At 46.3% G+C, this 27,099-nt stretch overlaps 2 protein-coding genes across 6 annotated transcripts; both read left to right on the forward strand.

Annotated features, from left to right (window-relative positions):
• The first annotated feature begins 309 nt into the window (after positions 1–309).
• LOC122874426 lies at positions 310–16,687 on the forward strand. The gene is made up of 13 exons (XM_044192285.1): positions 310–886; positions 989–1,082; positions 1,161–1,248; positions 3,015–3,351; positions 4,280–4,373; positions 4,928–5,015; positions 6,368–6,674; positions 7,167–7,260; positions 7,391–7,478; positions 9,805–10,123; positions 10,431–10,524; positions 10,641–10,728; positions 11,504–16,687. The coding sequence occupies exons 1-13, from the start codon at positions 826–828 to the stop codon at positions 12,071–12,073; spliced, it is 2,322 nt and encodes a 773-aa protein (XP_044048220.1). The 5' UTR covers positions 310–825; the 3' UTR covers positions 12,074–16,687.
• Positions 16,688–17,101: 414 nt separating this feature from the next.
• LOC122874429 (protein FAM3C-like) lies at positions 17,102–26,558 on the forward strand. 5 transcript variants are annotated; one of them, XM_044192288.1, is made up of 10 exons: positions 17,103–18,166; positions 20,355–20,390; positions 21,308–21,391; positions 21,790–21,849; positions 21,943–22,051; positions 23,030–23,088; positions 23,179–23,229; positions 23,351–23,435; positions 24,822–24,948; positions 25,494–26,558. In XM_044192288.1, the coding sequence occupies exons 1-10, from the start codon at positions 18,148–18,150 to the stop codon at positions 25,581–25,583; spliced, it is 720 nt and encodes a 239-aa protein (XP_044048223.1). In that variant the 5' UTR covers positions 17,103–18,147; the 3' UTR covers positions 25,584–26,558. The 5 variants fall into 5 exon arrangements, with proteins under 5 accessions (XP_044048227.1, XP_044048223.1, XP_044048228.1 ...); XM_044192289.1 differs by lacking the exon at positions 17,103–18,166 and adding an exon at positions 18,188–18,365; XM_044192290.1 differs by lacking the exon at positions 17,103–18,166 and adding an exon at positions 18,393–20,113.
• Positions 26,559–27,099: the final 541 nt, after the last annotated feature.

The raw sequence follows: 27,099 nt of genomic DNA on the forward strand, positions 1-27,099 counted from the left end.
TTGAGTAAATGCACTTAGTTATTTTCCACCACCGATTAAACATACATAAATGACAATACTAGATCTAGACTAGATCAAGTTTTAGCGTTAATATCTGTACATTACACAACGTTTAAGCAAGAAAACAATGAAAAATTACACTTTTTATGTAACAAATATAAATTATAGAGGTAACTCTGCTAGATTCAGTGTTTGATTTAAAAAAAATTAAATAATAAAAATAAACTGTATGAAACGCTGAATATCGGTATTGTATTAAATATGAAAGGCCTCATTAAATATTTCACTGGACTGTTTATGTTTTCGTCCAACCCCGCCCTCCCGAGCTGCAGGTCCCGTGACGGAGGGCAGGCCGGGGTGCGCTTATCGAACGCACTCTCTCCTCTCAGAGGAAACGGGATGCAGGCTAGCTCCGGTACAGGTAACGGGCTTATTTACGGTTTTATTCACTCCCGGGACGATGGCACAAAATAACGTTAGACAACGGATGTCAGAATTAGCCCAAGCTAACGGAAACCGGTGTCGTCGTGTGGCGGGAAGCCCGGCTCTGCGTCGGGTTGTTGTTTAGGTTAGCTGCCTCGCTAGCTAGCAGCCTGCTTCTTTTAACGGTTTACCGGGAGTTAGCCTCGGAGGAGACAGCTAACCGCCGCCTGCTCAAAGCTACGTTAAATCTCTACCGGGACTTTCTCACACGGTGGGCGGAGGAGCGCTGCTGTAGGAGAAACGACGCCTGTAAACCTGCAGGATGCGCTAGCGGATGTAGTTAGCATCAGGCCCGAAGACCAGCGCACTTCCGCCCCGGGAGCTCAGACCCTCTCTTCTTTCATGGTCACAATGGAGTCAGCCCTGAACACGCTGCCGCAGTTCCCTGAAAACTCCTATAAAAGTAAGTAATCATCATATTGTGTGTGCTGTGAACTCATGCATAGGTGAGCTTTTAACCTGCCAGTGCTGGTGACTGCTGACCTTTGACCCCCTCCATCTTCAGTGACTGAGGAGGATGTGAAGAGGCTGATTGAGTTCAGGGCGTCCAACGAGGCTCTGTTCACAGGGAAAAGAAACTCTGCCAAGATAGCGTGGAGGTAAGAGGCCAGCGTTGGCTTTTAAAATGTCGCTGTCAGTGAGCTTTCCCCTCAGCTGACCCTGCCTGTGTTCCTCAGCACCATCTTAAAGGGCCTCGGGCTCGAAGGCAAGTTGACAGCGGACCAGATCGCCAAGAAATGGGACAACCTGCGGACAAAATACAAGGTAACGTGTGATGCGGTGTTCACCTCGAGCAGCAGCAGCAGGTCCGAGAGCCGTCGTACCTGCCAGCGTTTAGATGCGTTTCAGTTAGTGTCACATTACTAAACACTGACCTCGTTCAGGAGACTGTGATGGTGTTTCCACCCAGATAAAACTAAGTCAGTCCTGCGATATATCGTGTCAGTTAGTAGGGTTGTTACTTACTGATGAAAACAGTTCAAGTTCGACAGCAGCAGGTATAAATACCTGCAAAAATTAAGTGCAAAAGGCCTGAAGGACCAAAAATCTCATACTTTGCGCCACAATATGTTTTTCCGTTCAACAGTAGTCCAGTCATGTTGAGCCTTCAGGTTCGGGCGTGGGCCTTCAAATGCGGGCGTGGGCCTTCAGGTGCGGGCGTGGGTCTTCAGGTTCGGGTGTGGGTCTTCAGGTTCGGGCGTGGGTCTTCAGGTTCGGGCGTGGGTCTTCAGGTTCGGGCGTGGGCCTTCAGGTGCAGGCATGGGTCTTCAGGTTCGGGCGTGGGTCTTCAGGTTCGGGCGTGGGTCTTCAAATGCGGGTGTGGGTCTTCAAATGCGGGCGTGGGCCTTCAGGTGCAGGCGTGGGTCTTCAGGTTCGGGACGTGGGCCTTCAGGTGCGGGCGTGGGCCTTCAGGTGCGGGCGTGGGTCTTCAGATGCGGGCGTGGGTCTTCAGGTTCGGGCGTGGGTCTTCAGGTTCGGGGCGTGGGCCTTCAGGTGCGGGCGTGGGCCTTCAGGTGCGGGCGTGGGTCTTCAGATGCGGGCGTGGGCCTTCAGGTGCAGGCGTGGGTCTTCAGATGCGGGCGTGGGCCTTCAGGTGCAGGCGTGGGTCTTCAGGTTCGGGCGTGGGTCTTCAGGTTCGGGCGTGGGCCTTCAGGTGCAGACGTGGGCCTTCAGGTGCAGACGTGGGCCTTCAGGTGCGGGCGTGGGTCTTCAGATGCGGGCGTGGGTCTTCAGGTTCGGGCGTGGGCCTTCAGGTGCAGACGTGGGCCTTCAGGTGCGGGCGTGGGTCTTCAGGTGCAGGCGTGGGTCTTCAGATGCGGGCGTGGGCCTTCAGGTGCAGACGTGGGCCTTCAGGTGCGGGCGTGGGCCTTCAGGTGCAGACGTGGGTCTTCAGGTTCGGGCGTGGGCCTTCAGGTGCAGACGTGGGCCTTCAGGTGCGGGCGTGGGTCTTCAGGTGCAGGCGTGGGTCTTCAGATGCGGGCGTGGGCCTTCAGGTGCAGACGTGGGCCTTCAGGTGCGGGCGTGGGCCTTCAGGTGCAGACGTGGGTCTTCAGGTTCGGGCGTGGGCCTTCAGGTGCAGACGTGGGCCTTCAGGTGCGGGCGTGGGCCTTCAGGTGCGGGCGAGGGTCTTCAGATGCGGGTCTTCAGGTGTCGGCAGTCTAACAGCGTTCACTCTTAATAACTAACTGTAAAACAATAATGGAAGTGTGGCGCACAATGAAATGAGACGTAAGTCCATGAACCTGTTGCCCCAGTGCATGCTGGGAGGCTTCCCTACACACCTTCCCTAGTCTAAGAGAGCTGATCACGGTTTCCTCTCTCTACTCATGTTGTCTTTATTTCAAAATAAGAGCGCACAGTTGGTCTATATAACTTCAGGGTCAAATCTCTGCCGGGAGTTTGAAGAAGCAGGTTAGCTGGATGTGAATTAACAGGATCGTTTTCCTCTCGGGGATCAATAAAGTATTTCTGATTCTGATTTAGCCTGAATTAGTTAAGCCACATCTGAAGGATCTTGTTGTCTTCTGCAGGACCTGAAGCAGCCCTACCAGGGCCAGGACAGCATCGGGGGTGTTGTAGAGTCGTGGCCCTGGTTCCACATCATGGATGAAGCCATGCAGGGTCGCCTCTACAACAGCAACCTGGTGCTCAGCCCAGAGACCGCCGCCAGTGCAGGTCACCGTGGCAACAGCCAGCACAACCAGAACCAGGAGAACACCGACATCCTGGAGTTCCTCATCAAAACGGAGATGGAGGACACGGTGGCGGCGGAAACCGCCGAGGATGACGGGACGGTTCACGCAGAGGCGCCTCCCGCTGAGGGAGTCCCTATGGGCTGGAGGAGGATGAGCGAGTGCTCCTATAAAAGTAGGCGGATACACCTGGCTGAGAGTTTGGATGGTTAAATGCTGAAGGTCGGAGTAGACCTGCAGGGCTGTCACAGATCTGACGAAGAAGCTGAATTACAGATACAGATTTTCAAATTGAATCCCAAACCACGTTTAATTCACGTTTAATTACTACCTACAACATATCAGCTGTAATTATTGTGGTGGTGTGTGTTATTATACTAATGATGGGATACAGGAAGGAGAAGTGTTGCTTCCCACTGGAAAGAGGACAAACGGCTCCAGTTTATCGGCTGCGATCCATTTAGCCGTGCTGGCGTGCCGCTTGTTATGTCGCGGCGACGGCAGGGAAACCTGTTTAAATGAAATGCAGGTGGTCCGTGAGGCAGCAGGCGGGATGTTGAATCGCTGGAGATGCTGTGATAAACTTTAATTTAATTAGTAGGAGCTCTCCTAACCAACCCGGCACAAACCAGGACTGTACCGGTCGGGTTTTAGAGAGCACACAAGTGTAATGATGCCTAAATCTGCCCGGTAACCAGGAGCCTTAAAGGTTTTACCCCAATACAAAGAGGGCTTGTGTCATGAAATAAGAGTTTCTATATAGATTTCAGAGTTGGCGGTAAGGAAAGGTCGCTTCCTCCAGTCTCTCCCTTTTTCCTACGAAGTCTTGTGGAATTGTGCATCTTCATGGAAGTTTGTTGGACAGTAAATGATATTAAAATGCTGTTTGCGGGTCGATATGGTGGAACAAACTCATGTGCAAGTCATGGATTTACTCATGGGTTTTGCACTTAAAGCTTTTAAAATCCAACACAGCTAGAAAATTGATTCCGTTGCAAAGTTGTTTGTTCGTTCTTCCTCTTCCAAGCTGTTTAATTCTCTCCACGTCCGTGTAAACTGTGAGCGTTTCAGCACCGAGCTAAAACTGTTCTTCCTGTTCACAGTGACTGAACCAGAAACGGAAAGAATGATCAAACTTCGAGCTGCGAACGAAGCGCTCTTCACCGGCAGGAAGCATTCGGCCAAACCGGCCTGGAGGTGAGTGGAGGTTCAGATGGCTTGTGACGCTTCCTGTGTTCCCTACCTGCAGAGCAGTTTCCCTTCAGGCATGTGGAGCTGTGGGACAAAGGCTGAGCGTCAATGTCCAGACCTCGCAGGCTTTGAAGTGTGCTTCTGTTAGTCGTTAGGCACGATCCACATCCTCAGGCTATTCTGCTGAGCTACAGTAGGTGGCAGCAACACACAAAGGAACGTGGCAACAAAGGAAGAAGACGACTGCAAGCTAGTAAACGTGGATGTAAACGACGCGCGGTTCAGAATATTTTAAAAAAATGACTTTGCAAATGTTTTATGAGGAAGGAAATGGATTCTCTGTGTTTGTTAGAGCTCAGAAACTCACTGAATGTAAACAAACATAAGTTTTGTGGAAAACGCCATAAAATAACTTCCATATTTGTTTTCATCTGATTACCCAGTTTAATCTCCGCGTGATGTCGTAAAGCCTGTCTCATTTCTGCTTCTGATACAAAGGGTCTCATCTTTGTGTCCACAGTCTTCAGTCAGGGATTCAACCTGAGTGTCATTTCTTGCAGAGCCATTCTGTACGAGCTGGGTCTGCAGGGGAAGCTGACCACGGATCAGTTAGCAAAGAAGTGGGACAACCTGAAGAGGAGGTACAAGGTAGGTCCACCCACCTCCAACTCCACTGACGGGCTATCCAGGACTCGCAGGGACGTCTCTGTTTAGGCGACACTGAGCCGCTCGTACGAACGAGCGATTTAAGAGAACTCGTCGCATTCGCCAACTTCCTCTGAGATACAGAGAAGTCCAGACGTGGTGGAGTCCAGTCTGCCTTTCTCCACGGGAGGAAATCACTTGTTTGACTTAAGCATCAGAACACTTTAATCTGAATTAATTTGCAGTTTAAATATGATAGCCCACTAAAATGAACTACAATAAAATATATAGTCTATAAAATAAACTAATATTCTGTTCACCATATCATCATAATGGCTGCCAATTTACTGAGATTTATGATTTTTATTGGCGTATTTGGACAACTTCTTCAGTTCAGTAGTGAAACAGCTGCCTCAGGGTCCTCCTGCAGGTCTCAGACCTCCTCCCATCTGGGTCACGGACCACTTTGCTTTTCAGAGATGTTTTTTAGCCTCTAGCTTCATGTCAGATCATTCCCCCTTTCTTTCTGTCGCAGTGTGCTGCTCCGATGACGCGTCGCTGATAGCTTTATTAATATTTTCTAATTGTTGCAGGTCCTATAGTATAACTACTGACTCGACTTCGTCTGCTGATTCCTGACAGCACGACCTTCTTTTTACTCTTGGATGGAAGTTTTGTGAATGAAACACGACCACAAACGGAGCGGAACGGGTACATTTATATGGCAGTTTGGGGGAGTCAAATATGCTAATGATTAGGGCGGCAACTATTTTCACTATCAGTTAAACTGCTAATTATTATGTTCTCAATTAATCTGTGACAGACGCCCATCATAATAGAGCCTGAGCTCTGACCAACAGTCCAAAACCAAATTCTCATATTTGAGAAGCTGGAAGCATCACGTGTTTCGTGCTTTTGCTTGAAAAATGACCAAAAGAGCTGCAGATGAATTTTATGTCATCGACTAATCGTCTCTGCTAATGATCAAATCTCTAGAAAGCTCACTGACTCGTGAACACGTGGCATTCATCGAGCTGAAGCGAGCGAGTTACGAGGGTTTGGTGAATCCGACTTGGAGCACAGAGAGGTTTAGGATAAGATTCTTGCATGAGGCCCGACGTTCGTGGGTTAACTCCCCTCGTTACTTCACAGACCAAATGTTCCTACCGTCACTTCTTTTATTAAGTCCTTTTCAAATGAAAACGGTTAGGGCGAGGTGTATGATGCAGTGATGGTGTAGAGAAGCAGAGATGTCGCTGTGAGTTATGGATAACAGGAGCTGGTGCTGGTCACAGTGTTGACAGGAGGATAAGGTCCCTCTGTGGACGATCTGTAGAGTTTTCTGTCTCTACCAGGAGCTGAAGTTTCCCGCTCGAGGCGTGGAGACGAACCCGAGCTCCTGGCCCTGGTTCTACCGAATGAACGACGCCATGGAGGGACGTTTCGCCGGGGCGGCGCCCATCCTCACGCCTATCGTGGAGGACGAAGACGAGGACTGTGAGTCGCTGTCGCCAACGCCCAAGAAACGAGCCCGCCGGAGCCGAGGGGGAATGGCCGAGTTCCTGACGGAGTCGGAGATGGACCTGCTGGTTGATAATGAAGAGAAGAACGGATCCTCGGCTCTGGGAGATCTGCACCGCATGGCCGAGTTCACATACAAATGTAAGTGTGATGTAAATGTAATGTAAATGCAGGAAAATGTAACATGTAAGCAAACTGTTGACAGTCGAGTTGCATTGTGGGTAATGTAGGCGCCAGGTTTTGACAAGGACGAAAAATGTGGAATAAAAAAGACTATCTCTGATATCTCTCAGCGATTCTGATCCGTTTTCTCAAACTGTCCGTCGTGAGTCCGACAGGGTGATGATAAATCTGCGGAGTGCTCCTTTAATGAAACTTGGAGAGATGAAGCATCTGTACACAGTGCGACGCATAACTGACTCAATGGAGAAGCATTAAAGGAAAATAATATTGAATATATAATATTAACAATAAAAACATAAATTCAGCCTTTTACCTGCTGTACCACTAGGTGGCAGTGGTGTAAGGATTATTTTCATTATCAGTTAAATGTCTTCTCAATTAATGAATGAATCAATCATTTGGTCCTGTAGCTATAACTGAATTTTTGTTGACCTTTCACCTTCATTACAGTGACTGAGGAAGACACCAGGCGACTAATTGAGTTACGAGCTGCTAATGAGTCTCTGTTTACTGGGAGGAGGAACACTGCAAAGCCGGCCTGGAGGTATAAAATCACAGCGCTGAACTGTTCAGTGACGTCTCAGGGGTTTACATCCAGCTGTAACTACAGCCAAGATCTCCATAAGTGAATAATCCTGGTTTTATATCGTTAATTGGTTTGGTTTTGTCCACAGGGGAATAGTGAAGGAGATGGGCCTGACGGGGAAGATAACACCTGACCAGGTCGCCAAGAAGTGGGACAACCTGAAGACCAAATTCAAGGTGACAACCTTCGGCAGTTTGATCTGCACAGGAACCATTAGTCTTACCTGGACAGGCAGGAAACCTTATGTGGCCTGTTGGCACTGATGAAATCACTTTGCCAAACACAAGGATGGGCGTCTGCTCTGCTTTGTCTCGTAGCGGCGCTTCACTTTGCTGCTTTTAATGATCTCCACGGTCTCTGAACAGGTGAGACACACCGGTGCTGAGCTGCCTGCGGGACGACTGAACACCTCAGAGTCCGTTCTGGATTAAAAGCTCTGTTTCCGCCGTCTACTTTTCTCTCTTAGAGCACGCCGCGTGAAATCATTTCTCCGCCTCGCCTCGTCTCTGCGCCGTAAAAGCTGGAAAAGCTGCGCTGGTTAAAATACAAACGCTCCACAACAATTTATCGATGTTCTCTACAGCAGACTGTTAACAGAGTTTAGAGCAAAAGTGCCCTTTAATGCTCATAAAAGTTTGTCTTTTTGCTGTTCTCACTTAGTTTTTTCAATCAAAATTGTGCTGCAAATAGAGTGTTTATTTGATAATATAACTTATGCATTATTTCTGAGTTTAGTAAATAATAACAGATAAGGAGGAAGTGAGGAGATAAAGAAGCTGCAGTAAATAATTCAATATAAAAATTGCCCTGGAACAGAAATTATGAAGAACTGAGCAGAGTCGCAGTGGGTGTCGTCACAGCTTTTGTGAACCAAATGAGTTTTGTTTTGAATGAACCGCTGGATTAAGATTAAAGACGTGTCGTCAGCGGAAATGTCTGTAATCTGTCGGCTACGTGACCGACTCTCCCACATCATGTGTGCTGAATGTTGTGCGGTAAAAATGGTAAAACTCACGATGATCTGAATGTACGGCAGTCACGCACTCACTCCTGAACGTTAACCTCTGATTGGAGGATTTTCTACTTTGTACTGTATTATAATCATAATAATAAAAAACTTTATTTATTCAGCACAAAGTTACAAAGTGCTTCACGTGGTTGAACCTGGATTAAAACATTTCAGGAGGCAATGAGACAAATAGAATCAGACAACTGAAAATAATACAAAAACTAAATGGAATAAAATACAGAAGAAGAAAAACAATAATAAAACCGTGTGCTCGCATTAATTCAACACTTAAAGATTAGTTTTGAGAAGTGGTTTAAAAGATGTCACTGGTTCTGCGGCCTCAGATCTTCAAGTTCAGAGCAGACTGTTAAACCAGGTCTCCTTTAGTCCTGAACCAGGACTCAGGAACAGCCAGCGGAGTCCTGCCTGAGGATCTGGGGCTCTGGCTCATAGAGGAGCAGCAGCTTTAAAGGTGATCAGTAAAATCTTAAAATCAGTTCTAAAACTGACTGGTGACCAGTGACGAGGCTGAAACGGGCTCATGCGATCCGGTCTTCTAGTGTTTGTTAAAAGCCGAGCGGCTGCGTTTTGTTCCAGCCGAACGCGTGAGATCGTTTCCTGGCTTTAAATCCTGAATTACAATAATCTAACTGAGATGATGCAAAAGCATGATTGATCTTCTCGAGATCAGAGAGAAAAGACCTGAAGATGCTCCTCGGCTGATTTAAAAACAGGATCGAACGACTTTTGTGACTTAATTTTCAAACAAAAGGTCATTGTGGAATATTGCACCCAGGTTTCTGTCTGCAGGTTTGACATTTGTAGACAGGGAGACGAGATGTTTTTGTTGAAATTTGGACTTGATTTATTTCTGATTAGTTTTCATTTAGCAGGAGAACGTTTTGGGACATCCAGCACTTTATTTCTGACAGATAATAACAGTTTTTAATCTGAGCTGATACAGTCTGGCTACATCTAATACGGAGGCTGTATCCCCATTGGTTCGATATCATCATTTTCCATCCGTCCATCCATTAACTTTTGCAGGGTTGTGGGCTGGAGTCTCTCCCAGCATGCATTTGGGCGCCAGTCGCAGGGAGAAACCTCAGCAAATAAAATCCCCACGGATGCTCAGACAGGGCTCATGAATCCTCTGCATGACGTGGTTTCCTGTTGAGTGGCATTGTTGCTCTAAAGCGATATACAAACGCAGTCTGTTTACTGACTGACAGAAGAATAATCAGGTCCAATTTTGATCCGTTTATCAAGAGAAAATGTTAAACACTTGCTGGTTCTCCACAGTTTTGAGCGTGTTGAGCTGCCGGTTGCTCTGACCGCAGCAGAGGGCCGGCTGTTCAACCTGCCGTCTGCACGCAGACTCGCCACCGTCCTGGATGAGGCCGATGGCCGCTGTGTCGTCTGCAAACTTCAGGAGTTTCGCAGACGCGTCTCCGGAGGTGCAATGACTGCAATGTATACGTGTGTGTTTGTAGGACCTGAAGTTTCCTCCTCGGGGGATGGAGGGCCAGACTAACCCGGCCTCCTGGCCCTGGTTCCAGCTGATGAGTGACGCTCTGGAGGGACGGCTGGCGGGAAAAGCTCCCCGAGTGACGCCCGTCTGGAGCAGCGAGGAGGACGGCGTCTTCGGCTCGTCTCCGCCTCCCGACAGAGACTGTTTACTGGCAGAGAGGAGCAGCGTGTCAGAGCTGGAGAGCATGGTGGGGGGAGACAACGCCGAGGCTGACGGGAACGTGACCTACATCGACGCCAGTGGAGAGGAGTGCTCGACGCCCTCAGACCTCTCCTACAAAAGTGAGACAGGTTCTTCTTCTGGGTTTATTAGTAGAAATGTTTCAGCCTGCGGAGGGAAGATGTTCAGACGCTGCCAGTGTGGGCTTGTATAGAAAACAGCGAGTACTAACGATGTTGAAAATGATCTTTGGCTTCACCACACAGCGTACATTTAAAAAACAGTTAATTTAAGGCCAGCATCAAGCGTACATTTAGCAGCTGTATATTGTCTCTGAGCATCAATATGTATACACGTCTGACTGCTAGCGTACATGTCTCTGTGTTTATTCATATCTTGTCTGTGGCTGTCTGTGGCTGTCTGTGGCAGTGTCAGACCAGGACACCAGGAGGATGATTAAACTTCGAGCTGCTAACGAGGCGTTGTTCACTGGGAGGAGAAACGCTGCCAAAGCTGCCTGGAAGTAAGATACTGTCTTTTATGGATAAATATTATGCAACAGCTGAAGTGCCGTATGCTCTCATCCATCAGTGTGCATCTGTCCCGGTGTTCATGGCGTCTGTCCCGACTCTCACTCAGGGCCATCCTGAAGGAGCTCGGGCTGCAGGGAAAAGTCTCAACCTACCAGATGGCAAAGAAATGGGACAATCTGAAGAGGCGGTACAAGGTAGTCCGTCAACTAACGCCCAGTCTGCTTTTACTAAAGGATCAGTCTGGTGTTATTCTGTGTTTCTGTTGTAGTCAACAAATCTCATGTGTACAGTCTGTCCAAACCACAGACTGTATATAAAGATGGCCGCCGCGTCTCTACTTCCTGTACTAAATGAAGCCAAAACGTCCCGGATACGGGAGCTGCCGTCTTGCGCTGGTGACGTCATTTGGAGCCAGAGTAGTAGTAGTGATCGGGGGTGGAGCCGCGGTATCGAGGTCCCGCCCACACACCCGGCCGACCCAATCGCGAGCAGAGCTCAGCTGTCAATCATGACGTGAAACCCGCTTTTTATAGCATCAGATAACTAATTTAAACCGAACTTATCAGAATATGAACACCTGAACAAACATCAGCGTGATAAGAACGAGCCAAACTGACAGAAACCATCTTTATCTGACGTGAGCTTTGGGTTTTTAGTTTGGCTCGTGTCCCGGCCGCTAACATGGAGGGGGCGGGGCTTATGACCTGTACTGCAGCCCGCCACCAGGGGGCGATCCAGATGTTCTGGCTTCACTTTTAGGGAGCTGTCATGGCGTCCGTCTTTATAAACAGTCTGTGGTCTGAACCAACAGTGGGTCAGTGCTTCTCTGACTTTGTGTCTGTGGCTCTCAGCATCTTTCAAAACACGCTGGAGTTTTTATCAGACTAACAGGAGGATTTGGGGCAGCTCCTCTTCTCTATTTTTATCTCTTCCTCTCCTCCTCCTCCCCTCTCCTCCTCCTCTCTTTAGGATCTGAAGTATCCTCCTGTTGGGATGGAGAGTGTAGCAGACGGCACCTCCTCCTGGCCGTGGTTTCACCTGATGAATGAAGCCATGGAGGGCCGCCTGGCGAGCAGCGCCCCCCTCCTCACCCCCGTCACACAGGATGACGAGCAGCACCCCGACCCCGCCCCCAGACACAGGTCCCGCCCCGCCCCTCCCCCTCCCCCCTCCTCCTCCTCGGACTACGGACAGGAGGCGTTTGGCGCCGCCGCTGAGCAGAACCAGCGGAGCTCGGAGGCGTGCGACGGGCCGCTGGGAGGACTTGAGAGGGAGTGGGAGATGGTGGAGAGGGAGAGGGCGGCGCTGGAGCGGGAGAGGGAGATGGTGGAGAGAGATAGGGCGGCGGTGGAGAGAGAGAGGGCGGCGGTGCAGGCGGAGAGGCTGTGGCTGGAGAGGGAGAGGGCGGCGGTGGAGCGGGACAGAGCCATGGTGGAGCAGGAGAGAGCGGCGCTGGGCCGAGAGAGGGAGGTGCTGGACCAGAGAGCCTTGATGCTGAACTCTGTAGGACACTCTGGACACCTCAACGCCCTCATGTAGACCATCGGGCTCTGGGGATGTAGACCGTCCCTGTAGAGACATCCTGGTCTGTCGTGGAGGTCTGGACCACGCTGACAGACCGCAGAGGAGATGTAGACCCGCAGCACCGCTGTGGTCGAGCCACGTTTGGATGTAGACGCGGTGGCTGTCGGTCTTCTACACAGAGCCGGGTGACGGACGGAGAATTGACCTCGCTGGCTGACTGGTCCTGGAGGTGTACACCACCCGGGGATGTGGACCGGATTAATAGGAGGGCTGCACAATTAATAGTAAAATAATCCCAATCATGATTTTTCCTTCCACGGTTATTTAAAGAGTTTTTGAGGCCGATGCTAACAGATATTCGGAGTTTTAAAAAATCCAATATGTCGGCTGATAATTAATTTTTTAACATAAATGATCTTGATACAGATTCCTTAATTTAGTTTTTTTTTAAAGAATTGTGACCAAGACACGATACTGAGGGACATTTCAGTTTTCTCAGTTTGGCATTTGTGTTCTGCAGTATAAACACAGATACTGATATATCTGCAGTAAGCTGATGTCGCCCCACCTCGCCGATTCATTGGTCTCGCTCTAGTTTGCACTTCCTGACCTGAGGCGGTACTCACCTGTAGAGGTATCCCGGCGTCACATCGTCTGAAGCTTTGAGTCTTGTGCTCGAAGTTAGTGTCTGCAGGACAGTTTGCTCCAACGCGACTGCTTGTCGGGCGGTCGAACAGCGTGTGAAACCCCCGCCGGGGGGGGGGGGCTTTGTCCTGCGATTTCGGTAACTTTCTGCAAACAATAATCTGATATTCACTCACACTTCACGCTCCACAAACATTTGCCTCTTGAAATTTGAAACATGGCGGTCTACGGTCGCACCGACTGCACGCTGCTCATTGTTGGCGATTGGCTCCGTGGTCGATGGTACCGCAGTCATTTCCTTTTCCGCCTTCCTCCAAAACACAGTCAGTTTCTAAAGATGAGAAGAACGTGGAGGCATGTAGAAAACAACACGAGTGCTGTACAGCGGCAACATGCTTTAACTGTCACGTGTCTCCATTAAACTACATGCAACACAGAAGCTCACAATACAAGACATGAAAAGCAATGAAACTGGGAGTATTAGTGTCAACACTAGCCTTCCTGCGTATCGCTGTAGATGTGTCCACAGCGCCCACTACAGCGCTGGAGAGCAGCGGCAGCTCGCACGAGTATGTGCACAATGACGGACAGTGTGCACGCACCCGCAGAGGAGATGGAGCGTGGGTCACTGCTGCTGCTGTTGTTTTTTTAAATTATTTTGACGTTTTTCCGCTTTATTTGTTAGTTACAGTCCAGAGAGAGACAGGAAGGGCAGGGGAGAGGGGATGACGTGCAGCAAAGGGCCCGGGCCGGACTCTAACCCCGGCCCTGATACGTGATACCTGCTCTACCAGGTGAGCTACCGGGGCGCCCCGAGCTTGCTTTGTTTAACCTTGTAGGCCAAAGTGGTAGCACAGAGTAGTTAACACACACTCACATAACTAAACAGTTATTTTACTTCCTTCACATGTAGCAGAGTTAGACGGGACCTGAGAGGCAAACTGGCGCATTTGTCATGAAACATATTTGAATTCCTGGCATGAAGGCAGTATTTACATAGAGAAAATTTTAAATGACGATAAGACTTTTAGGAATGAGACGCTCACATATCACATGTCCACGTATCAGGCTGCCCTCCTCAGACGGTGGAGGTGAATACTGCTGCCTGCTGCTCAGCGGCGTCCGATATCTCAGCTGGAGACAGAAGTTATGTTGTGTGGAGAACCGGTCTGACCTAAGATATTAATATTGCTGCAGTCAACAGGATGAAATTAAGTAAAGGACTATAAAACCATGACAATATAAAATAATTGAACATAACAGACAGTAGAAACAGTCGGTTGGGTGTTGTGATATTCAGATTTCAGTTCCTGTGTAGTTTTCTCCAGATGGCGGCGCCCTAATACTGCGGTACGGCAAGTCTGCAGAGAGCGTGTTGTTAGAAAGATGATTTGCTATCAGGACACTTCAGAGGGGATTACCACTGTTACAACATGGAGGAGACGGTGTTTACTGGAGACAAATGAGAAAACGCTGTAATAACTCTGCCCACAAACGCTTCGATCGACATGATTGTTGTTTAACTGGTTAAAAACCCCGTTGGAGAGTTTTACCGGACGAACAGGTCAAGCATCATGTAACTCACTTTCTCTCCTTTTTATTTGGCGTCATGCTGTGTTTGCATTATTAATATGCTGCTGCCAATTTTAGTTATTGTAAGCTTTAAGAAATGACACTTAATGTAAAGAAGTATTTGTACATTTTAAAGTACAACACCAGTGCTCCTCTTTCCCCCGATTTAAAACCTTTATAACTTCGTGCATCAGACTGATTCCATCATTCTTCAGTGTGGAAACATGATGCAACTACACATCACTTCTTTATAAGTCTGAGCAACGAAAAAACGAACAGAATAATATTAATAAGTAAGGTGATATTATACACAATGCATCACTGAGACACTATAAAGGGGAATCACTGAATTTGAATGTGACTCAAACTGTTTAATGTATAATAACATTTTAAAAAGATGTAAATGATTGTACTTCTCATTTTAGAGATAATTGTGCAGCTCTGCCTGTTTAGACCTCTGAGTGTTGAACGCAGGTGTGTTATTGGACCCTGGAGGTGTACACCAGTGTTCCCAGTAGGCTAACCTGAGATGGAAACCACTTTGGACCGATGATGTGGGGACGTCTCATCGGAGGAAGTTCAAGCCAAACAAAAGCAGTTTAGCCCGGACGCGAATCTACATCATATACTCTAATGTGCATTCAGGTGTTTCCCACACAGAATTTATTTGGGCGGCCCACCCGAAGACAATTCGCCCATTTTTGTATTTATTTACAAAAGCTTTTTTTGTACGTTTTTATTTAAAAGTCGTGATGGCAGTCGGAGCTGCGCTCTCGCCCCGGTTTGTTCCTCTCATGCGTCCTTACACTCAGTAACCAGCGGTGTCTGACAAACCCAAGAGGAGGTTTAACTAAACTTCCTGCTGTCCTGAAGGTTTTTCCAGGATCCTCAAAGACTCTTCGAACGTCTGCATGAAAAAATATTCTGTCTGCTGCAACATGAACCAGATTTCTAACGTTTCACTTCTGTTTCCTGATCCAAACGAAGACGGAGCGACGTGTCTCTTTGCTCGATTTCAACGACGTGAAACGAGATTAAAAAGTTACATTAGCAGCTATATTTGTCTATATTGATGTTACGTTGCATAATTTTATACTTTATATAAATCAGGAGTAGGACAAAACTTAAGTTGTTTGTTCATGCGTCGCATGTTTCAGACAGACGCGCTTCCTCAGCTGCAAACTGTCAGCGGTGTTGCAACCAATCACAGGAGAGCTGGGCCACTTAATGATTATAATAATGTCGACTGGAGATTTCTCATCGGGATTCACAAAACAATATTTATGTTCACAAGTTCGAGCTTTTAAATGACGCTTTGTTTTGCCGACATGAAGTAAAAAGTGGCATCACGTGTTTAACTGCCAGTTTCATTGCACTGTTTTATGTGATATTACTTCCTGTCACCTCGAGCTCTTGTGACGGCCATTTTTCACAGGTTTTTTTCAGGTTTTGTACACCGAACTAGAGGATTAGTCTATTAATCAAGTAGTTGATCAACATAAAAATAATAAACTATTTTGATAATTGCTTGCTTCGAGCAGAAATGCTGAAAATGCCCCAGATTCAGCGTCTCAGTCGTGAGGATTTGCTGGATTTTTTCAAATGTCTTGTTAGAAAACAGATAAAACCCAGACAGATAAACAAAATGCATTTGTACATTTCTGGAAAAAAAAGCATTAAACGTGTGACTAATAACAGGTTCTAATAATTACAGTTAAAACCTCTTTACAATTCACTTCTGTAGTAAGGGGCACTTGAGTCCTGTGAGGCATTCAGGTTCATTTATTCCACGGAAATGTGACGCCTGCAGCGGCAAACAGCCTAAAACATTTCCCCAGTTTGGTGGTTGTGCTGTCCGACTCCTGAATTTTGATTTTGAGGATTCACCACCGTCAAAAGCTCCAGAAAACACAGTGAATGAAATTATTTTTATCAAACAAATAATGTAGTCTTTGAGGGTTCCCTGCTTCACGAGGTCGACCGCCACAATAAATTCTCTTCCTGTTGGAAACACTGAAACTTCCGCGGCCCTGGAGATGGACCGAGTCTCAGTCTCTGCATCGTTAAACCTGCACAGACTTTAGCTGAACACTGATGATGTTGGAAACAGAAGTTCAGCTGGAAGCCTTCAGCTGTACATTAAATCTTCCCTGTGAATGCAATAATGTGTTGTGTCATCCGGGCCAAAGTCTGAATGTGTCTAAAACATCATGTCTGTCGGTTTGCAGCATCCATGTGAAATGTTTTGTCATTTGAAAACAGCAGTATTTACATTATATCGTTGCTAAAAACACAGATGATTGTCTGCAGACTGATCTTTAACCAAAGTCCATCTGTTTTGTTTGTAAATCTATTTTTCAAGAAGCGCCTGATGACATGTTCGTGTAGCCTTCAATAAACGGACCAGAACCACTTCTTACTACACTAATAATGTCTTGCAAAGTAGAAAAGGTTTCAGTCGTAGTCATCTGGACGCTGTTTTCAGATTCAAGACGTTTCGGCTCCCATCCGGAAGTCATTCTCAATGTGAAAATGGTCTGAGAACTCAGAAATTGAAGCTACTCTGTGTTGCTTAAGCCCCGCCCTCAGGGAGGAGTCTACCTGAGTGTCTGCTGTTTACCTGCCTAGTTTCACCTGAAACTGGTCTTCTTTGTTTCCATGATGGCCCAGTAATCAGTAATCAGGCCTATTGTTTTCTGGCTGCACCTCCCTCATCACTGTTAAGTACCTGATTAGCATGTGATTGGCTTGACCACGGTGTTAACACACTGTGGTAAACTTTGGGCAGATTGAATCTCAGACCACCATTTCTGTTCAAAGAGGGGTTTTCTTTTTTCACAAAAATGGCTTCTTTGACTCGTCTTTCAAACCAACTCTTCTCAATGAGGGACTACACCGTCTTATTAATAACTCACTGGAAGAAAAAAAGTGGATCGGAAGATACGGGACAAATGCTGATCAATGCATTTATATCACGGCATCAATTACAGCGGGAGCATTAAACGATCAATAAGTTGCTTATCGTGTTGAGCCCGACCGACATTGAGGATTGATAAAGATCCACTTTTCTTTACACCTCAGAGGCAAATATTGTTTATTTTAAACATTAAATAACCCTTAAACGTTAAATATTTTACTCCACTAAAATTGTTTGGTAACTTTAGTTACTTTGCAGATTCAGATTAATAAAATAAAATGCCGGCCAAATAAAATATGATGTATTATTATATATTAAGTTACCCATCAGTATATGAAGTAACCCAATAATGTAATATATACTATTCTGAACATTTGATGCTGATACTTTTGTACTTTGAGTGAGATTTTGAATGCAGGACTTTTACGTGTAACAGTATTTTCCACGCTGTGGTTTTACTACTTGAGCTAAAGATCCGAGTACTTCTTCCAGCTCTGTTGAACAGAAACGTAACGTGACTGGACCTTCAGACGTGTAGTTCCGATTGCTTACATCAGTCCGTGAACGCATCAGTAAGTCATAAAGTTCCCACTGTTTGAACAGTCATACCCCAGTGAGTCTGACTGTGTATTTTAATGCACATTAAGACTTTGTAAAGAAGATTAAAGTAGATATTTCAGTGTTGTGCAGCCTCACGAGCTCCCTGAGTGCTTTATTCAGGGCTGCATGTTTACCATTAAAACAAAAGTAACTTCGTGTCTGTGAATAGTCCTTCTTTCATTTAATAATGTTATCACCAGGTGAGTAATGTGGACTCTGGCCCCCGGGTGCAGCTGATTGGCTGGGTGGTTTTCAGGCTCAGGGAGGCGGAACAGGATCATCCTGTTTGTCTCGGCGCCTCCGGTAAGTGAACGCCTCCTGGGACTCGGTGTCAGCCTGTCCGGACGCCACAGACATGCTCAGAGTCACCGTAGGTCAGTGGGGAAATGTATTTCATTTATTTATGAGTTTTATTTTTATAGTCTTATTACAATCTTATTGCTTTTGTCAGTGAGCAGCTGTATGGAAACAATAACAGATTTTGTGCTGAACCTGATATACCTGCGCAGGTGTTTGCAGATATTCAGAGAGGAAGTACATTTACTTAAATACTGGATCAAGTACAGTTCTGAGGTACTTAAATCTTAAGTTCTTAATACAGGACCTGCACTTCTTTTTTTAATTAGAAAACTATTTTGATTTGATTTTGAGTACCTTTTTTAGAGTATGATGTGTGTGACTCAGGTGATTAAGAGGTAAGGAGTTTGGTAGGAGGGGCCAGGTATCCGGTGTCAGTCAGCGAGGTGTCCGTTACGGTCAGCAGCGTGAAGGAGAGCAGCTCGGGCCTCCTTCCAAATCCTGCGGCAACCGCGGAGATGGAACCACGATTTCACCTTCCTGGGTGGGGATCTGAGGTGGTTGATACCATTTGAACCCTCAAATGGTGACACACCTGTAGCTGCACAGGACAGGGGGTTACGGGCGCACTCCACCCAGGAAGGACGAGCGCTCCAGGAGCCGGATTTCTGGCAGCAACACAGCGGAGGGCTGATTCAAGACCTTGGTCGGTCCGTTCAGATTGTCCATTAGTCCGAGTATAAACTCACCTGGCGGAATGACTTCCATACCTGAGAGATGAACTGAGGCCGACTGTCTGAGGCGGGAAAACATGGTGGACCAGAAGCTCTGCAGTCTCGTGGGCTGTGGGGAGTTTGGGTAGGGCCCCAAAGTGGACAGCTTTGGAAAAACGGTCAACAGTGGTGAGTATTGTTGTGTTACTTTGGGATGGCGGCAGGCCGGTGACGAAATCCAGGGCTTTATGGGTCCATGGACAGCCCCGAATGGGCAGAGGGCGAAGAAACCTCAAAGGACTGTGAGAGGACTTGCCGCGAGCACACAGTGCAGGCTGAAACAAATGCTTTAGAGTCGGCATCCATGGTGGGCCACCAGAAATGTCTTTTATTAGGAGGGATAGGGTGCGGCCAATCCCCGGGAGACAGGCGAATCGGGCAATGTGTCCCCACTGGAGAACGGAGAACAGTGTTACCTGGGTCGGGTTGAGTCCGCTGTGCCTCCTTAATCACACCTTCGACCTCCCAGGTAACCGCTGCCACAACACAACAGGGAGGCAAACTGGCGAGAAAGAGCATTGGGTTTTACATTTCCCAGCGAGCTTGGCAGGAGTTCAGTCGTTAAGCTCTCTGGATGTGGGCACGGTTCTTACGTTCGAACGATAAAGGGATGTTCTGCCCCTTCGAGCCGGTGCCTCCATTCCTCCAGGGCGAGCTTGACAGCTAGCAACTCGCGGTTCCCCACATCGTAGTTGCATTCAGAAGGAGACAAGCGGACAAACTCCAATGTCTGATTGCGTCTACGTCGACCACGAACTGGCACTGGGGATCGGGCTGGACCAGGACTGGAGCTGCGGCGACGCCTCTCTTCAGTTCCGTAAAAGCCTGTTCGACTTCAGGGGTCCAGTTGAAGGGAAGTGAGTGGTCTTTCTTAGCCACAAAAAAGAAACCTGCACCGGCTGGAGGAGAGGATGGGCGAATGATGCCGGCTGTCCGGGAGTCAGTGCATTTCTCCATGGGTCCCCTTTGGGGCTCCGGGGAGCAGATCAGTACAGTCATACGGCGATGTGGAGGTAATGAAAGTGCTTGTTATTTACTAAAAGCCGCACCGGGGTCATGAGACAATGGTGGACACATCTAGGTCTTCTGGTACTGATGGGGTAAGGGTGGGTGGCGAGAGCTTGGCGGAGTGCGTCCGACTCCATCTGGCGTACTTCTGCGTTGAGTGGGGTGAGCCTGAGTCCGCCGAGTCCATAATGTGGCCAGATCGTTCTGTTACGGTTCACAAAGGCAGACTCAGGTGATTAACAGGTAAGTTTATTCTACCGTTCACCTGGGACTTGATGTTGTTGAGGGCAGGGAACCAGTGTGTGTGTATGTGTGTGTGTGTGCCCAGTGTGTGTGTGTGTGTGTGTGTGTGTGTGTGTTTATGTGTGTGTGTGTGTGTGTGTGTTTATGTGTGTGTGTGTGTGCAGCGTGTGTGTTTATGTGTGTGTGTGTGTGTGTGTCCTCACTCTGTTCATCCTTCCTGTTTCTTTTTCGTTTTTAATAGGAAAAACAAGAATGACGGGACGAAACTTCAGAGGAAGTAAGTTTTCATTGAGTCCAACAGCTCACGACAGGTTGTGTGTGTGTGTGTGTGTGTGTGTGTGTGTGTGTGTGTGTGTGTATTACTGTGGTTACTTCCCTATTGATTGTTGGCTGTTACTGATCGCTTCATTCAGGAGTGATTTCTCTGCTTCAGCTGCCCCAATAAACAAATGTTTTTAACCTTTATTTACGGTAAAAGTTCCCACTCATCTTTGTCTCAGTGGGATTACAAAGAGAGAGCGTCATATATTATTTTATATTTTAATATGTAATAACGAGTTTACTGTTTGATTTAAACCTGGCAGTGGTGGAAGACTCCACCGGCAGCTCTCGCGTGTGTTTTGCACATTTATATTTCTGCAGATTAATAAATAGCTGTGGAGCTAAATGTGTGTACAGCGGCTGTTCTTGTGTCTGAAAACAAGTGTACGCTGCTGTATGTGTAGAAAGACACGGGACGCTTGTGTTACCATATTCTAATATTACAGCGCTCTGAGGAAGCAGCGGCTCTCGGTTTCCCCGTTATACAGCGCTGAGCTCAGGGTTTCAAACAGGTGACAGTGCACAGGTTAAACTAAGCAAAGGTCCTCGTGCTGAACTGTAGGTGATGAGTTTAACAAGTTAAAACAGCAGAGTTACGCAGCTGTGTGATGGTGTAACCGAACGGTGTACTCTGCCTGATCTTCCCGGGTCTTTAGACCGCGGTGGAAACGCAGACGACAGCGGGCTGAAGGGACCTCATAGTTCCTTGAAAAGTAGTTCCTGGGGATTAAAGTTCCGGGAACTTTGGGTGGAAAAGCAGCTTTTGAAGTTTTAGGGCCGGCCGGTTTGACAGCACAGAAGTGGATCGACAGAAGTCTCTGACGGGCGAAGCTGTCCGTCCTCTGATGTGTTGCCTCTGTCTGTCTCCTGCAGGGGTTTTGCAGTGCGTGATGGTGATGGTGCCTGCGGTTGTCATTATCACACTCATCCTGCAGAAATACAGCAACCCGTTCTCAGGTGGGAGCATTTCATACCTCAGCCTTTCATCAGAGACTGGATTCTGCCGTCGGTGTCTTCTTTTAAAGCCTTCTTTATTTTGATGATATAAGTTTTTGTTTGTAGTAAAATGAGATGGTCGGGGTTTTGGGGGTGTATTGAAGTTAGAAATGTTTAAATCCTATACGTACTGTAGGGGCTTTAAAAGTGGAATTTGAGTTATTTAACCTGTTGTGACTTTGCTCAGCGACTTTCTGTAACTGTAACTCACTCGATTACCTCGGACTGCTGAAGCTTCATGTTAACTTCATCTGAACTTCAGAGGGTGTTTTTGCTGCGGGAGTGGTTTCTGTGGACGCTTTGACGCTTACCTTTGACTGACTTTAACATCTCTGTGACTGTAACTCTGCTTGTTCCAGATTTATTTCAAGGCTCTGATGCGTCCAGTCAGAGCTCCAAGACGCTTCCGAAACAGTCAGGTTGGTGATCGATTCAACCTGATCAGAATGAATAAGTGACGAGTGACGTTGATCTGATGGGGGATTAATCAGTGTTCTGCATTTCCTGTCCAGCTGGACCATGTATTACAACCAGAGACTGTCCGGAGGATCATTTCAGCTTCTTCATCCAAAGTGGAGCCGCTAACGTCGTGGCTCCAAAGATCTGCATCCAAAACAAACTGTAGGTGTTTCTAACTCAACTTCCTCTCAGACACTTCCTGCCTGTTTCCCTGCTTTTATCTCTCCTTGCAAATCCAAACTGTGTTTTCTGAGCTCGTGTTTTTGCTTTTAGATTTTAAAAAGAAAAACGGGCACAGTGGTTGAATGTAGACCGCAGTCTGAATCAGCTAGTGTTAGCGTAGGACTGAGTATACAGGGCCCTTATGTCGGTCTGTCGGTCAACCAGCCTCCAGACGTTCATGCTCCCCTCAGGATGAACTGTAATAACTCTGCTGATCCTCTGACTTTCCATCTAGCGCCACCGTCAGGTCGACATGTTAACGTGTCCGACACTTTGGTTTCTGACCAAACACCTGCAGAGCTGATGACGCTCCCATCAGCCTCAGCTGCACTCTGTGTTCACTGCTAATTAGCTAATGTTAGCATGCTAACACGCTAAACTAAGATGGTGAACATTATAGCTGCTGAACGTCAGCATGTTAGCATTTAGCTCAACGCACCGCTGTGCCTCAGTGCAGCCTCACAGAGCTGCTTCTCGAAAGCTGAACATTTTCAACTTTCGAAGCTTCCCCTTCTCCGCATCGCTGGTCGGGCCCAAGTCGCCGGCAATCCCATAATGCCTTGTGAAGCGATTCACTCGTGTCACATAGAAAATGAATGGGGGTGAACTTTGCACCGCAGCGCTCTCAGTGGGTCTTTACTCTTTGAAAAAGCATCTATTTGGTGAACGATGCATAATAAATTGTTCAGGACTTGGAAGACAAGGTTTAGGACTTGGACTTGACCTACAAGTCCCAAACTTGTTGGACTTGACTCAGGACTTGATAGCCAAGACTTGAGACTTAGTTGTGACTTTGTTCCTCCTCTTCTTGCGTCTGTCCTCTGTCCTCCGTCGCTCCTCCTGCGCTCGCTGGGTTTGTTGCTCGTTCTTGTCGTGTTGATGACAGCTGACATTTACAGAAGACCAAACTTTTCTCAGGGTTCTTGGAACAGTTCTGAACAACGCTGGATACGGAATAAACGTTGTTATACTGAACGGTGAGTGTTGAACCAATAAACCTCTGCATCACCTCTGTTTGTGGTTCATTAGTGGCTGCAGGTACATTCACAAGTCTCTTTCTTTAACAGGTAAAACGGGAGAAGTCACAAAGACCGGTCACTTTGACATGTATAGCGGCGGTACGTAGCAGCTGATATTCGAATTAATATCATTTAACTACTGTGAGGTCCTGTGTGATTAGATAATCTGAGCGCTCAACAATGAAAGATTTAAAAGATGGACGCCATGCTTGTGTTGCAGATGTGAAACCTCTCATCGAGCTCCTGCAGAGCATCGAGGAAGGCTCTGCTGTGCTGATGGCGTCCTATGATGATCCTTCATCAAAGTAAATGTCTCTCCTTTTACATCAGCTGCTGGCAGAGAAACGTAGTCACGGGGCCGAGCTCCCGAAGTCGACGCACCGTTTGCTTTCAGTCAGCTCCTACAAACCTCAAAACCAAATGTTGAGATGAAGAACTAAGCAGAGTCGTGAAATCACGGGAGGATGTGTACACGTCTTCGGCTAACAAAGCTCCCGCTAACTACGTTTGAATCAGCGGCGTTCAGAAAGCCGTCAACGAAATGCAAGCAAACGACCGAAATCTGAAAAACGTTGACAAAAATCTCACTGAAATGTGACCTCCGGCCAGCAGGGGCAGAGCTGAGCTCACTGCACAATCAGAGAAATAAGCAGGCGTCTTGCAACAAGTTCACCTCAAGTGACAAATTCTACCAGAAAAGGCAAAACCAGCGAAGCAGTGCTGTCACGCTTACCATGTGACCCCGAAGGCGTGTTCACACCAAACTCGAAGCGAATATTCGCCTCGCGTCACTCTACTAACCAACGAACTGGTTTTCTACACGACATCATGATGCCACTTTGTTAAAAGTCTGAATTCACGCTTTGTCGCCTCATTCGCATCTGTTCAGTCTCTGCATTAACTTTATATGTAAAGTTATTCACTTTATATGTAAAGTGAATAACTTTATATGTAAAGTGAATAACTTTATATGTAAAGTTATTAACTTTATATGTAAAGTGAATAACTTTATATGTAAAGTTATTAACTTTATTTGTAAAGTTATTAACTTTATATGTAAAGTTATTAACTTTATTTGTAAAGTTAACGCAGATTACACGGTTAAACCATCGCTCTGCGCTCTCATGCAACGTTTGGAGAATGTCGATCTAAGTAATGTGATGAATGTGGCGGCCGAGGCAGAAATGTAAATGCAGCTGCCTGAACTTAATAATGAAAATATGACGTCAATATAATGATAATAATATAATAATAATAATATGGGAACGCCTTTTTTAAATTATTGTTGTTGTTTGCATTTTGTTATCTTTCATTAGAGGGAAGGCCTTTAATGTCGGACAGCAATCTATTTCTCTTCATACTGGACGAGAACACGTTTGCTTCTTTGTTGTTGGAAGTTATTTGAAAATATTGATTAAGATATTGCTGGGGGGAAAAGTGCCAATTAAAGACAAATTAAATAATAATAAAGAATAATAATAAATTAATTATTTAAAAAAATCGACAATGAAAATCAATTGCGTTGCTGCCTGAGCGAACTAAAGAGACCGGATTTAAAGAAATGAGACGATTAAAGCTTTTTAATTGTTTTAGGTCATTGGTTTCCTGCTGATCATCTCGTTCAGTTACATATTGATCCGCTCTGCTTGTGTGGATCAATACAAAGAGTGATTGTTGACTCGTTCTGACAGGTTAACTGAAGAAGCAAAGAAGCTGATTTCTGAACTGGGAAGCTCAGCTGTCCAGTCGCTGGGCTTCAGAGATAACTGGGTGTTTGTTGGTGGGAAAGGAGCAACAGTGAAGAGCAACTTTGAGAAGGTAACAACTACGAGCTCATGTTCACTTTATATTGATTTATCTGAACCCGTTTAACCGCACGCCGACCCCTCTCTGGGTTCATCGTTAACATTCAAACATACGAAATATTCAGAATGAAGAACAGGAACCTTTAATTTAATGTGACGCTGCAGTGTCTTAGCATAAAGACTGGAAACAGGTAGCTTAGCTTAGCATAAAGACTGGAAACAGGGGGAAACAGGTAGCTTAGCTTAGCATAAAGACTGGAAACAGGGGGAAACAGGTAGCTTAGCTTAGCATAAAGACTGGAAACAGGGGGAAACAGGTAGCTTAGCCTAGCATAAAGACTGGAAATGGGGAAACAGGTAGCTTAGCTTAGCATAAAGACTGGAAACAGGGGGAAACAGATAGCTTAGCTTAGCATAAAGACTGGAAACAGGTAAACAGCTTAGCTTAGCATCGATTAATGGACTAGCTGCTGCAGCTCTAAAGGGAAACATCTGGTTTGTTGTTGATGCTGTTTGGGCTGACTCAGAATCAGCACCGTCTCTGTCTGTTTGTTCCAGTACCTGAAGAACGACAACACAAAGAATAAATACGAAAACTGGCCCGAGCTCATCGAACTACAAGGATGCATCCCCAAATACCTGGAGTGACCTGCCGGCTCATCCGAAAGGAATATTTCAACTTTTAAAACCAACTACAGGAACAGAAACGTGTTTGTAGGACTGAGTTGGGAACAGCTGATATTTGTACAATAAGAAGACGAGTCACTGTGGAAAAAAACCGATGAACTTTTCCCCAAAATACTTTTATTTTTCTTGATTTTAACCATTTTTTATTGGCGTCTGAAGGACGGTGTGCATCAAGACAAGGATTTACCCTACGTCGGCCATATTGTTTATCCTTGAAAAAAAATCCAGCGCATATGTTTTTCTGCAAAAACAAACGTTTTGTTCCAAGTTAACTTTATTTGTGTGAAAAGCTTATTATCTCCAGCAGCAGTTAACGTGTAAAATGAATAGCAATCTCATGTATTTATAATGTATAAATATATAAATAATAAGAATCTGGATCCTACAGACACGTTATTCATCATGACCAGTACTATCAACACATCTCAGACGGGGTGTGATTGAAATTTGATGAATAACTTTCACTAAAAGTGAAGGATTTTTGCTTTTACGTTTCACTGAAGTCAAAGATTTCCGTTTCAGCAGTTTGATAATAAGCCTACATGAACACGAGTAAAGCTTTAAGGGAATATAGCCTGCAGAACAGATTCTTTTGATGGTTTCCTACGATGTTTGTTATAGTGTCGTATAGTATTTTTATCATGTGTGTGTGTTGGAGTGTGAACTGTGGATCTGCTGTGGCGTGTAAACAGCCAGCACGACTTTAGATTTGAACTGTAATAGTTCAGTGGTGGAAAGTAACTAACGCATCAATAATTATAATCCAGGAATATAATAATTCTATAATGGGCCGTTCTGCATAACGAGTACTTTTACTTTTGATACTTTAAGTATATTTCGATGATGATACTTTTGTACTTTGACTTGGGTACAAGATCTGAGTACTGGAGGAGGTGCGATATTTACCAGCTGATGAATAAAAGCACTCTCTGCTCAGACTGTTGTCTTAAGTTAATGTATTACAGTTCTGGTACCAGGAAGCCGGCTGCACACATCATAAACCGTAGTGTCACCTGTATGGCTCTACTTAGCCCTTAAAGGAGCAGTTCACCCAAAATCTAAACTACACATGTCTCCTCTCACCTGCAGAGCTGTTTATCACCTGGATAGTTTCGGTGCGAGCTGCAGAGGTTTGGAGATATCGGCCGTAGAGATGTCTGCATTGGGACTACATGGCGCTCAGCTCGTGGAGCTCAAAGCGCCAAAGAAATACGAGCGCCATGTAGTCCCATTATATTCAAACAATGCAAACATCTCTACAGGTGAGAGGAGACGTGTGTGGTTTAGATTTTGGGGAGAACTGTCCCTTTAAGGGCGTGTGGTATTAAAAAGAAACTGATGTTAATGTGCACTTATGTCAAGAAATATGTGGATAGAAGAGTCGGTTTTCATGTTTCTCTTGTATGGACACACACACACACACACACACACACACACACACACACACACACGTCTACAAGACTAAACAAAAGTACAT

The sequence above is a fragment of the Siniperca chuatsi genome, linkage group LG4, assembly GCF_020085105.1.
Source record: "Siniperca chuatsi isolate FFG_IHB_CAS linkage group LG4, ASM2008510v1, whole genome shotgun sequence".
NCBI lineage: Eukaryota > Metazoa > Chordata > Actinopteri > Centrarchiformes > Sinipercidae > Siniperca > Siniperca chuatsi.